General features: G+C 38.9%; 2 protein-coding genes across 3 annotated transcripts in view; both read left to right on the top strand.

Moving 5' to 3' along the window:
- Positions 1-3572, top strand: part of fam20cl (family with sequence similarity 20 member C, like) — a 38124-nt gene extending 34552 nt beyond the window's left edge. For both annotated transcript variants that reach the window (XM_088420134.1, XM_088420135.1), the window contains 3 exons: positions 2171-2252; positions 2328-2387; positions 3193-3572. In XM_088420134.1, coding sequence (XP_088276260.1) covers positions 2171-2252; positions 2328-2387; positions 3193-3448 — 398 coding nt within the window. In that variant the 3' untranslated portion in view covers positions 3449-3572. The remainder of the gene's footprint in view (positions 1-2170; positions 2253-2327; positions 2388-3192) is intronic.
- A 1526-nt stretch (positions 3573-5098) lies between these two features.
- On the top strand, positions 5099-13251 carry baiap2l2b (BAR/IMD domain containing adaptor protein 2 like 2b). Its single transcript, XM_088419217.1, has 14 exons — positions 5099-5152; positions 5245-5320; positions 6408-6494; positions 7312-7373; positions 7636-7707; positions 7778-7867; positions 7965-8096; positions 8322-8426; positions 9391-9493; positions 10087-10294; positions 10365-10415; positions 11072-11390; positions 11466-11509; positions 12565-13251. The coding sequence occupies exons 1-14, from the start codon at positions 5099-5101 to the stop codon at positions 12638-12640; spliced, it is 1479 nt and encodes a 492-aa protein (XP_088275343.1). The 3' UTR covers positions 12641-13251.
- The last annotated feature ends 657 nt before the right edge of the window (positions 13252-13908 follow it).

The following is a 13908-nucleotide window of genomic DNA, read 5'->3' on the forward strand; positions in this document are numbered from 1 at the left end:
GCTCATTCAAGCGGCGCGTTGGCGACACTGCCTGAACTTTGCCAAGCTAGGGAGCGTCTGGAAGCGCTGCGGGATTACCTCACACCTCCAAATGAAATTCGATCAAGAAACTCCGGAGCTGTTTTCCAGAGTCCCCTTTATGACTTCCTCCTGGCGGAATGGCATGAGCTGAACAACTCTGTGTCCTTGATGCTCTCTCAGCTCCAAAAGCCACTTCGATATTTAACGGCCACCTTCCTGTCCCTCCCCACGCTCACTGCGTTGTCGCGTTTACAAAGACGGGCGGAGCTGCTCAGCGCTTATCTGTGGCACGACAACAATTCGGCACCTCGCGACGCCTACCGACTGTCGGCTTTCGCGAATGCCAAAGGCTTTCTTGTAGCACTGAAGAGAAAGGCCGCTCAAGTGCATGACAAGTACATCAGTGATATTGAGCTTCACCTTGAGGTAATGCTTACTGATGGTGAAGTGTTTCTGAAGTAGAAAGTGCTTCTCGTTAAAGAAAAAGTGAAAAATGTGATCTAAGCTTCCCGGTTGAAATAATAGGTAGTCTTGATACGACACACGTGCATAATTTGAAAAACTTCATTTGAATTTATAGTCCAAGTTTGTTCAGATGCTAATAACTTTAGTGGAAAATCGTATTTGTCTATTCATTAAAAAAGTTAAACTTAAGATTCACGTCACTCCCATACAGTGATTTTATTTTGTAATTTACCGATTATAGCATACTTTACCGTCTCAATAAATTTTACATAAAAATATAAACGTGAGTTATAGCTTTGATCACATTTATTTTTCACATTTTTACGATTTCTGCTTCAATCAACTGCAAAGCATCATCATACTACTTTCATCTACTTTGCATTTTACAAGTTTTGACTTGTGAGGACCGTGCCTTTTTCCACAAAAACAACATATGGACCACATTATGAATTTTGGCATATTTTAAATAAATTTTTTGGCACACTATATATATATATATATATATATATATATATATATATATATATATATATATATATATATATATATATATATATATATATATGATCTTGTTTATTCCTTAAATATAGCATTGATGTCGATTTTCACCACTTAAGAGTTTAACAGTCTTTTCAACCTCCAGGTTCGTGAGGATCCGTTATTCACCCCACGCCCAAAGGATATAGTGGATTTGTGTGACCTGGAACTCAGAGGAGCATCATGGGACACGTTCAGTGGATCTCTACAAGGCTCTCTGTCGCCACAGCCCTGCTCTATGCCTCTTATTTGCGTCCATGCAGAAGTGAAAGACGCGTACTTGCCGCGTTACCGGAAGGCCGATCAAGTTTATCATTGTCCCATATATTTGGAAGACTTGGACACTGGAGAGGAGCGACAAAATGACTGTAGCTTAGTCACAACAATTCCGCTCCCTAGCGTGTTAGAGCCATCCTTGTGTAGTTTAAGGAAGGTTCGGCTAGTGAGTAGGCTTTATGATATGTCGGGTGATTACTCGCTCTGAAGGCAGTTTCCAGCACTCTAAAATATTTTGGTTAAATATAAACCAATCAGAGGTCAATACATACCAATTTGACCCAACTTTCTGGGTTGTTTTACATTAAGCATAGGTCGTTCTGTACAAGACAATCTCTGAAATTAGGTTGGTTTGTTTTTTTTTTTAAAAAAAGTTGTCACAGATCTTGGTGCCATTTAAACAGAAATAAGTGGAAAAACTCCACTTAACTCCACTTTTTACCTTGGCTCGTGATGCCACATTCAACTGATTTTTTTTTGTTGCAATTTTCTGGATTCAAACAAATCAATATATGTATGTAGTGTTAGCACTCGAGATCTTTCGACTGCATTTGCCTATGTTGCTTTTTTCATTAAAAAGCTTATCTTGTCATAATATAACTGAACACTATTTTGTTTGCTTTATTGCAATCATAGCAGGCAGTATATTGAAATCGGGAATGACATGCTAGCTAGTACTTTACTATTAGACTTTTGCTACTTGACAGGTGGCAGATAAACTGGAAACCTGTTTTGTATTTTAGTTCTTTCCTAGAGTTCGCTAACCTAATTTAATTTGTCTTTTCAAAAGTCTGCTTTGTCAGTGATGTTTCATTCTAAACAACGGCTCATTGAGTACCTTGTTAAGTCCGACTCTTCTGATTTAAACTAGGCAACATGGACAGACACCACTACGAAACGTTCGAGAAGTTTGGCAATGATACTTTCCTGCTGCACCTCGACAACGGCAGAGCGTGAGTAAAGTATTTCTTAAATTGTTCTGCTGTTTGTCCAAGTGACTTTATGCTGCCACTTTGTGGTCGATGCAGATTCGGGCGCCACTCCAAAGATGAGCCGTCCATCTTGGTGCCATTGGAGCAGTGTTGCAGGTAGAAATATACAATAAAATCTTTATATTTGCCCGGTCACTATTTAAGGGTTATAAAGTATATATAGTTAATCAAATGATCATATTTTGGGGTTTTTTTTTTGCTTTAATTATTGTTTTTAAAGGCATTTTGGTTTAATTAGTTTTGGGATGCATACATTTTCTTAAATGCATCTTCTTAAATTAGTTTTTATATGTTCTGTTATTTGTATGCATACAAAAAAATGTCGCCAACTCTTGTGTAGTAAAGTGATTAAAGTACAATCCTAAACATCTGTTCAACATTTTTAAATGAATGGGCAATGAGTCATACAGAAATAATTCATCTACATTGTTATTGACAAAGAATTGAAAGGCATGTTAGCTATATTTTTATTTTAAAAGTTCAAAAGATAAAGTATAGAATAGCCGTACATACATATGTAAGATATAATAGACATATATGTAGATATGTAATGTATCGATACGAGAGATACATTATATGTAGTATACTATACATAACCTGTAGTTTAATGTAATTTTCTTAAAAAAACACATTCACCAGCCTTTTTTTTTCCATTAGTTTTTTGTCAACCATAATTACCTAGATAGGATCTTGGCATAGGTAGACGATCAAATATTAATTAGCCGTTGTAAATAATTAATCATTGTTGAAAATAATATGAGAACAGATAAACATTTTCCCACAACACACCTAATGAGTTCTCAAGGGTTGGGAATTACTCCTCTAAAACTTCAGCTAAATGTTAAAACCACAAATCTGACCCAGTTTTGGTTTCTCCCCCATCTTGGTTCCTTTCTTCTAGAATCCGTCGTTCCACCTGGCTACGCCTGCGCCTCCTGTCCCTGCCGCAGTATCGCCTGAGCGATGTCATGCGGGCCTCGCTTTCCCACGACCCTCTGCACGGCGTGGCCCCGCTGCTGACGGAGCCCCACCTTGCCGCCCTCGATCGGCGCCTGAAAACCGTGCTGGATGCCGTAAGTCGTTGCATGGAGAAGCAGAGCGAGGGCGGGCATGACGAGGTCATCTATGATGACATTGGCCAACCGAAAAACATGTGAACTCATTATGTCCAGCTGTCATATCCTAAGACCTGTTGATACAGTTTGCAGCAATTTGGCAACAAAAAAAATCTTCAAAAAAGGCCCCAAGCTGTGATTCTGAAAATAAAATATTCAAAAAGGAGGCCTTAAGATGTTTATTGCCTTTCTCAGTTGAAGTTAACTGTTATCCTAAACAAAGAAAATGACATTACTTTGCCTCAGCATTGACTGCTAGTTGATAGTTGAACACAATGGTGCAGCAACTCATGTAAACTGACAATATGACTATTCTCACATGCATTTATTCATTATTCTCTCTGAAAAACTGAATTTTTTTCTGCAGTTTACGAGCAGATGTGAAATTTCATTTACAAATTATGTTTTATACTGCCCCCTCGTGGCCAAGTTATGCACATTAGAATAAACTCAGGATGGCTCTGTAATGGGTTAAATGCCAGCTCTTAATTTTATTTCAATCACTGTAAATGTGATGTGTTTTCACAAAACCAGACTTATGTCGTGGAGATTAGTTTGAGATATTGACAAATATAATTGTTTTGTCAGATGTCCATTTTGGGATTTCTAGCTTTCGACTTTCATTTCCCATCATCCAAAAGGTTCAGGGTCTGCACACATTTGAAAGATAAATGTGCCAAACACATTTTGCGTATCTCAAAACTAGCAACGTTAAAATTGCTGTCAATTTTTGAGCTATATATCATTGTAAATGGAATTAAGTGCAGAGTTAGAATATATTAATATGTGAATTTTTGTTTTCCGAGATATATGCCTGATTTTGTTAAAATGCATTATATGTGACACAGTTTTCTTGTCATGTAGCAATTCAGCGCTTAAGTTACTTTTAAAGCCTCTTATATGATGTACATACAATACAATATTGGATTACCAGTTTGTAAACAATCAAAAACAAATTAACAGGGATAAGGTTAGAGATTTCCTATTACCCCCCCCTTAAAAAAAAATCACCTGTGCATCCCTTCTTGCACCTTCCTTTATAAAAAAAAAAAAAGAAATATCATATCTTCATCAATATAGTGTATTTTGGATTCAATGTAATTATGGAACAGCGCGAAAGAAGGCCCTTTAGATATAAAATATTGAGTAATATCCAGCAAACATTTTCTGGGGTCGAAGTGGTTTATGTTTTCTAATAACGGCTTCACAGTTGGCTTGCACTGTTACTGCCATTTTTACGCATATAATAAAGCTCGTAGTTTTCATCACAAAACTTAATGAGTCCACGTAGCGGCTCGTTGGCCCGCTGGCTGTCCTCTGCCTCCTTTCCTTTCAGCCACGCTAATCAATAATTCACCCAGCAGCTCATATCGATGGCACCCGCTCCCTTTTCTCTCACCCTCGACCCTTCGCCTCCTGTAATCCACAGTTGGATTTTCATCGCGGGAGGATCTGGTAAAGGCAAGCAAAAGAATTTTAAAAAGTTTTTCGGTCAGGTGTTTACAGTTTTTGGACTATTCAAAAGCAAGGAGAAAAGTGAAGGTGACTTGAAGACCTTGAGGACGCTGAAACTCCGAGGAACTGCGCAAGTTTGAATGGGCGTGAAAACTATCTAAACTTTTTCTATCCCCGCTGTCCTCTGTTGAAGCTGTTGCATATTTAAATTTCATATTTAATTTCCCTTCGCGCACAATGTCAGGAACCAGCAGTGACCATCTGCACAGATCCACCTTATCTGTCTATTCCGTGAGTGCCAACTTCGTATTTTGTCTGCAACCCAATTTGGTTTGGGAATCGTAAGCACATCCTCACATATGGTCATTTTTCTTTGACTGCAGAACCTGATGGAGCATTTCAACCCTGGCCTTCAGAAACTTGTTGCGTTGGGTAATAGCTACGTCAAAGCTTTCCAGGGTATGTATGAGATGTATTCTAATTAAAACATTGTACATAAATGCCATAATTGAATAACTAAAAAAAAGTTTGTCAAGATTCTCACTTTTATTTGAGATTTCTGACTAAAGTCTCAGAATTGTAGTCAGAATTCTTAGTCAACATTCTGAGGGTGGAATCAGAATTCTCCAACTTTTCATTGTAATGTCAATTTTCGTTTTAAAGGCAGATCTTAGAATAAGGCCAGTATTCCCCCTTTAAAGTCAGAATTCAGACTCTAAAGTGAGACTTCTGAGAATTAAGTCATATTTCTCGTTTTAAAGTGAAAATTCTCACTTTATTTCTCATTTTAATTTCAGACAGACGTGAAAGTCAGAATTCAGGCTTAGTGAGGGACTTGTGAATTAAGTCAGGTTTCAAAGTGAGAATTCTGACTTGAGATTTAGATTTTCACAATCAAATCTGAGTTTTGAGTGTAAAAGTCGGAATTCTCTCAAGAATTCTGAATCGAAAAGGAGAATTCTGTCTTGAAATTCAAAAATTCTGATCTTCAAATTAGAAATCCTATCATCACAATTCTGGTCAGCTTTTCATTTTAACATGAATTCTGCGCACTATAAGGCGCACCTAAAGACCTTAATTTTTTTTTAAAGCTGATGGTGCGCCTTATAATCAGGTGCGCCTTATATATGGATGCATATTGAGATTGGGATTTGTAGATGGGGAACGAACTGATAAAGTAAGCTTTACCTGTTTCTTTTGTGTGTTTACAGTTGAACAAGGTTGCTCATATTGACATTGACTTATTATGCTAGTGAGAGTTTAGAGTTATTATTTGAGTTATTATTGATATTACTTTGAGTATTACTATATTTTGATTGAAAAAGTTTTAAAATATGTCATTAATTAAGGGTGCGCCTTATAATCCGGTGCACCTTATATGGAAAAAGTTTTAAAATATGTCATTAATAGAGAGTGCGCCTTATAATCCGGTGTGCCTTATATATGGGGAAAGTTTTAAAATGTGTCATTAATGGAGGGTGCACCTTATAATCTGGTGCGCCTTATAGTGCGGAAAATACGGTCTATATTTCTGTGTTTTTTACAGCATTAGCTGTTTGCAGCGAAGCTTACTTTAGCGCTGTAGCCAAGATGGGCGACCAGGCGATTCACACGCTATCTTCCCGTTCTCTGGGTAAGTTAGCGTAATAGACTAAAATCACCCACAGAAGCTCTTGCCAAAATGCTAACCGCATCGAGTATTTTCCCCTAGTATCACTTTCACTATGACCACCGGGACCCGTGGTGGCATTCGGTCCCATGTGGTTGGTTCTGTTGTTGAGAGCACACATGCTTTAGCTACTTTAGATAACTTGAGAAGGTCAGCGCACCGCAGCATGATGAGTGGTCCTATTGAGTGACGTGTACTAAATTATTGATGCGGGGGCCTTTTTTTTTTCCGGAAGCGTTGGCTCATTCATTCAGTCTGCCTGTGTCCTCACCAGCAGAACATTGTGTTCTAAAACTTCAACTTTTGGTTGGCAGCCATTTTTGTGATTTCATAACTTTTTAATTTGTTTTTCAAAACTTGTTACATATCATCCTGTATGTCACCTGTCTAAGAATAAAAAAATAGGTTTGGTGTTTCCTCCTCTAGGTTGGTTCATTGGAGACTGTGAGAGTGAAAGCTTGTTAGTCTGTTCCTGTCCTGTGATTGGCTCGCAACTAGGGCTGGATTAGCCATCTGGCACAGAAGGCAGATAGATACCTGGCGGGCTGGCCTCTTTTGGGGCAGATGCAGTTCTATTTCATGATTTTCCTCCATTTTAACCCAAGAGACCAGTTCTCAACTCAGAAACAGTCCATTAATCCTTAAATGAATTACTCGACTGGACTTCCACAAAATGACAGTTGTATTTTGCATTTTTTAATTTTTTCTATATGCCAGCGATTTATAGTGATAGAATATTTAACATTGAATGTTATGTCCTGATGAGTAAATACTGTTTCAGGGGATGTTCTTATCCAGATATCTGAGACCCAACGGCGACTCACTGCTGAGATGGAGGGCGTGGTCAGTACACATCGTACATGTTCACTATGTGTGTGTGTGTCTGTTTATATACTGTATGAAAATACACATTTTTGACATGTCCATTTTGGAATTAAAAAAGAAAGCAAAAAGAACCTCCTAAAGGTCTTAACTTACATTTCCCAGCAGCGTCCCAAATGTGATTGAAGTGTATGAAAAAAGGGAATGCTCAAGAATGCACAGCATTAAAATTATAAATTATATACTGTACATATAAAACCTGCTATTGTTCCACCTCCTGCAGTTTCGTTGGTTCCAGGTGGAGGTTTTACAAGCCATGGAGAAGAACGTCAAATTGGATGAGGAATACATTGACGTGAGGCTTGAAAATGGCTTTTTGAACAAACTATTCCGCTGTGGGTCACGAGTGGTGTGTGTTGCTACAGGGCAGCCGGCGAGTTTACGAACTGGAGGTGAGGAACCAGGCCGAGGCTTTGGAGAAACAGCTAAGACGGGGTACCTTCAGGGACTCTCTGGTAACAAGAAATATTTTTGGAGTGCTGTGCTTCACGCATGAAGTGAATTCCGTTTACCTGAAGAGGAACACAAGTTGTGTGTATTTTGTGTTACAAGGAGAGCAGTGACTACATGCAGTATTTGAAGCAGAGCCAACAGGAGATCCTGAAGGAAGAGGAGAGAAGATATCGTTTCCTGGCAGAAAAACACTGCGGTCTGACCCAGTCTCTTCTCTTTCTGGTGAACAAGGTATAAGCACACGTACAAGCTGCAACTTTCCCCTAAGCAGAAGTTGTAATGTTCTTACAAGCGATGCAAAGCTAATCTAATGCAACTCAAGAAACTATTTGTCAAAGTCACAAACAAGCAAGGGCATGGCATTAATAAGCAAACAGCTGCAGGCCTTTTTCTGCTTATTGCGGTTTGATCAAGCCAGAATTTAATGAGGTGATCGCCTTTCTCATCTGTATTCAGACAGGAATGGCTCTCCAGCATAAAGCAGAGGGATGGAAGGAGAAAGTCAATGAGAGCAGAGATTCTGGATCTCGAACCCCCACAAATTTGGACCAAGAGGCGCAGGTATGAGATATTCTCAGTACAGTCAAGTAATAATTTTAATTGTGTGTTCCTAGTTGATTAGAAATGACTGTTTGGGATACAGTATACCTTAATGGACATAAAGGACACTGGATTTGGTCAGCATTTTTTCAATTATAGAACCCCTGCGACACATGTTTCTGCTTATAAGCCTCGTTCAAGCGCAAAAAATGAAGAAGTATGTCATAATTGGAGAATTATGACTTTTGAAGACATTTGCTTCATGGGAGTCCAGGCTAAGCCAATCATCGAAGTCATTGAAAAGCTTGCAAATGTCATAAATTGGCTGCTAGCACCACTCGGTGGTTTTGGTGTGTCAACACAAAAAATTATATTGTTGGCGAGTTGCCGTTGAAAGGATGAATGCAAAAATAGGGGGAAATGCATGAGAAAACCGGGTGTTCAATATGCCCAAAATTGACGACATTTCCAATGTAGAATGGCAGTAAATGAGCCCGACATGGGCTAAATTTGACACAAATAGGGTGTACCTCTCGACCTCCCGTTTGCAAGCATTTAGAAGAGACAGCAGCGTGGCATATTGAAAGTCGTCACATTTTTACAATCCATGCAATATTTTAGCCGCCTATTTTTTTTGGGGATGCTTTTCCTTTGCTATCCCACATCAAAAACATCAAAACCTTTTTCCCCAGAGGTTAATGACAATGTGCATCTCTGTATAACTTAACAAAACAAATATGTTTTACAAAAAGAAATTATTACAAATTTATCAATAAATTGCTTCATGTTCAAATTAATTTCTTCTTATTTTGACAAGACAACTGCTACCAGAGCATTGAGTAGTGTTCAATTAGATTTGCTGATCCCTGCAGAAACCTTGTCAAAATGTTACATCCCCCATTTAAGAAACAATGCTTGATTGGCCGCACTACCCGATAATCATAAAAAGAACATGCAAATGACTAAATTGTTTGCATCCCTGCAGCTGCGAGGCTCCGTGAGCTCTTTGCTGCAGACAGTAGCCAGAGATGACGACATGTCCTGGGCCAGGCGGGAGCAACAAGCGCTGGGCAAGGTGCCCTCGCGAGGTGGGCGTCCAGCTCTTTATTTAGCCAATGACACAAACGTTAAAATAGCTGTGTTGTCATATTATAGTGTATTATTGCTAAGGGTTGTTCATACTGCAAGCAACTGTTTGGTCAATGTGTAAAGCAAATGTGTATTTGTTAAATGTGTCACTTTATGGAACAACAGTGATATAGAACTGAAAAGATATGAAGATATTATTTCATTACGTTTTTTCATTTTCCTGTACTTATTTCATTGCGTTATTTTATTTTCCTGTACTTAAATAGACTGTTAATGTCCAGCTTTGCATATTGTTGCAGTGCCCTATACATCCCATGTTTTTGATAAAGACTTCCTATGATGGCCTTTCTACTTCAATTTGCTTCCTACCAAACATTTTTTTAAATGGGATTTGATAAAAAAAAAAAACCAAAAACAAAATTAAAAGCCCAGTGAATAAGAAACAATTTAATGGCATCTATGTGCTCAACAATCGTTCTTTTCTATTGTTGCTGACACAGTAAGTGCGTTACTGCCCCCTGCTGGTTGAAAGCGTATGCAAAAACTTGCGAATTTGGAACTAACATAATCTGTCTTTCTCCCTCGAATTCAGCACCATCACCCCTCCCAAGCCGTTCTCGCTCCAGCTCAGTGGGAGAATCTCTGGGTCTGGGTGGAGGGCACCCCATGAAGGCCCTGGTGTCACACCCCGCCTCATCCAACCCCAAGCTGCTGCCTTTCAACCGGGGGGAGACGGTCACCGTGCTGGTCCAGGAACCGCGCAACGGCTGGTTGTACGGTCGCACCGACAGCAGCTTAAGGTATCTGTCCTGGCAGGGACCGAGACAGTTTGGACGGTATTGTCTCATTTATTCGTTTGACCTTCTCCAGGCAGGGCTGGTTTCCTGCAGCTTATGTGGGCCCCATTGAGGAATTCAACAGGTGATGTCATTTGTGCACTTAGGCTGATATGAAATTCTGAAACTATCATAACCTCGAGTAAAAATATCACTGTGTCCCCATATTCAAATTACAGCTTTTTTTGCCATTAAACACAATACATTTTATTTTTAAACAAAATATTGAATATTTAGTACAGTAAGAAATGTGTACGATGTTTAGTACAAATAATTTGATAAATACATTAATATTCTTCTCACTTTTTAATTGTTCTATGCAAGTCACAGTGCATCTTCACTGGTAAGCTATTTTTAAGGCCAAAACCTCCTCCTTATCCTGCATGCATGCCATGAAAGAATAAGAAACAGCTATTGTCATCTAATTACTTTCAATGGCAGCTTGTTGACTCAACTCTGCAGGCACTATTGATACCGTATCACAGAATTGCACCACACTTCTATGAATGTCCACTAGGAGACACTCTAGACTTAAAATAAATCTTCTAAAATAATAATGTGATATATTTTCAGTATATTTGGAGTCAATTCTGAAAGAGCCAATCATATTCTACCCCATTTAAATGCACCTTTGTGAGATTAAGCAAAAAAATAAAAATATATTAAGGCAGTATTACTGTGAACCCAGCTAGCTGTGTCCTCGCAACTGTCCACAAATCTGATCATCTTCTGTCTTCTCAGTGGGGATTCTCTCCGGAGTAGCAGTATGAACAATCTTCTAGACCCTGGCGACAACCAAAATGGCCAATCAGAGAGCAGGAGCTATGGCGATGTTCCTCCGCCCGCCACACCTAACCGTAGAGCATCTGTAGATTTCCGGCCCATCTCTCCGCTCCCCGAGAAGAAGACGGAACAGCTGGTGGAGACGAGAACCATTCAGACGAAAGCCGTACCTGAAGGCCCGCCCCCTCCACCTCCTCCGCCTCCTCCTCCTAAGAGCCTGTGTCTCCAACGGGACTCTGTGGATTTGCGTCCGCTTTCTCTCACCCCTGACACACGGGTACTCAAGGAATCTGGAATCATCACTGTTGAATATCATCTTGACCCCTAAAAAATGATTGTATCCTCTTTCTAGGCTTCATCACCCAATGGTCCACCTGAGAACCCTCTATTCCCAAGGTAACTCAGTAGGCAATGTATCGTTTCGTTTGACTCTTCCTAGCATTCTATTATAGCAGGGGTGCCAAAATTTCACGTCACCGATTTGCGGCTTACCCTATGTACTGTAAAAACACTTTCAAGGTGGAGTATGAACTGGTCTAACATCCTGTTAATATTCGATCTTGTTCAGTTGCAAATCAAGCAGTCATTGAGTCAGGGCATTACGTATATAAGGAAATCTCGGGCCAGAAAAATCAATGGTGGCAAGCTGTGTGTGGTCGTGCATTAGGGAGGGGGGGTGGTGGGGGTTCTGTGGAAGAGAAAGAAGTGTTACACATGTGGTGTGATGGCATGCAACTCTGTCTCCTCATCGTCCTGTTTTTTTCGGCTATTGGCTCCAGTTTCAATGACGTGCGATGGCCGCTACCCCGAGGGCAACTCCAAACTCAGACAGAGGATCTGTCTTGTGTTTTCATCAATGGCCAGGGGTTGGCAACAGGGATAGTCAACACCGGCCAAGCCTGTCCAAAAACCTTCTATTGCTGGAAATGGGCTTTGTAGTTCAGTATGGTGGAGGGAGGGTGGGGCTTGTGGCAGCGGGGAGAGTTAGCGGCCACTCTCCATGCTATGTTGTTTGTAGTTTGTGCTTTTATTTTTATGAAACACATTTCATACACTTTATTTCAATGTCCATAATAGGACAAATCCACCATTTTTATCCAGTCTCCATTAAGCACGAGCAACAAGAGGTTACTGTATAATGTTTACTTTTAGAGACTTGATGCATTCACAGTCTTGGTGTGCCTGAATCCATACGGCCCTTTTTTGACTGTTTTATTGAAGCTATGTAAATTACACTGTTTAATATTTTTGTTTTTAGCTGATACAAGCTCCAAAGCTTCCAAATATTGACTGTACTGGCTCTGCAGTTGTTGGCATGCCAACTATGCGTATGGTGTTATGTATCCCGTCAAGTGTGAGTGCATGTGTGTGCGCGCGTGCGTACGTGTGCATAGACAACGGCAAATGCTGCGAGGGATTGTGTGACATTTTCCATCATTCTCTCATTTCAGAGGCACAAACCCGTTCGCCACCGTCAAGCTTCGCCCCACCAAGACTGATGACCGATCCGCCCCTCGCATCCACTGATTGCACCAGGCCAGCTTCGGGGGTTTGCACTTGGGCCCGATTGATGTGGATTTTTTTTTTAAGGCCGATACTGATTTTTGGCATAAAAAAAATACTGATTACTGATTAATCCTATTATTGCTTTAAATGTTAAAAATAGCCTTATCCACGCAAAAACCATGTACTGTAAAAACATAAATTCCCAGAATGCATTGTGTGGCACAGATAATGAAATTGCGAGGACATTACTTGTTTTAATGTCATATATGTTTGTATTACTAGTAGATGAATGCGTGTCATAGTTACCACATATTCTTCCTTTATGTTGCACTTTTATTTATTTATTTTTTTTTAACGCAAACTGAGATTTGTGTGTAGTTTTCCTCCAAGTCAATTCTTTTTCTCCTTTCTATTGGTTGTAAAAATTAAAATTTGCTTTGTTTTGAAAGACAGGCCCGCAAAATTACCCATCAAAAAATTCGTATATACTGAATTTAAGAGTAGAAGTTAATAGTATAGATTTAGGTGGAATAAACAATGGCACCAGTATTACTAATACAACTGCTGGAAATGTTTTGAGTAAATAAAAGTAAAAAGGTAAAAATAATTGACAAATATCGGCCATATGATCAATTTTTTTTTTTTTTGGGACCCTATTTTATATATATATATATATATATATATATATATATATATATATATATATATATATATATATATATATATATATATATATATATTTTTTTTTTTTCATATATATATATATATATATATATATATATATATATATATATATATATATATATATATATATATATATATATATATTAGGACCCTATTCAGTCAATTTAATTGGCTGGTCGATTATTCGGTCGAGTTATAGATATTTTTCCAACGATATCACGGGGTGCTAAACGCCATGTTTAAGGTCGGTGCATCATTTTGTTCCTGTACTGGAGTTCATGAATAGTTACATTCAATAAACAAAATATACACTTTCCTCTTTCATTTTCAACTCTTTTAAAAAAATGAAATGCGATCAAGTCAATACTGATTTGGGGTTTTCGATCACTCAAATCTCGGATGGCGTTTTTACTCGTTTCTTATTTCAATGCTGATCATGCATTTTAATATTCCGAATGTTTTGAATGTAACAAGTAAAAGAAATATCCATTACCCAATACTCATTTATTATCATTTCTTACTCTTTTCTCTCACTTCGTGGTCGTGTTTTTTGTGTGTCATCCAGAGGTGGATGAGAAGAGGTGCGTGGTGAAGAGAAGGATGCA

The sequence above is a fragment of the Hippichthys cyanospilos genome, chromosome 7 (genome assembly GCF_059441005.1).
Source record: "Hippichthys cyanospilos isolate Australia breed blue-spotted pipefish chromosome 7, RoL_Hcya_1.0, whole genome shotgun sequence".
NCBI lineage: Eukaryota > Metazoa > Chordata > Actinopteri > Syngnathiformes > Syngnathidae > Hippichthys > Hippichthys cyanospilos.

Coding starts and splice junctions, on each gene's coding strand:
- baiap2l2b (XM_088419217.1), top strand. CDS start 5,099: ATGTCAGGAACCAGCAGTGACCATCTGCACAGATCCACCTTATCTGTC. Junction 10,416..11,071: donor CCCATTGAGGAATTCAACAG/GTGATGTCATTT, acceptor CTGTCTTCTCAG/TGGGGATTCTCTCCGGAGTA. Junction 11,391..11,465: donor CTCTCACCCCTGACACACGG/GTACTCAAGGAA, acceptor TCCTCTTTCTAG/GCTTCATCACCCAATGGTCC.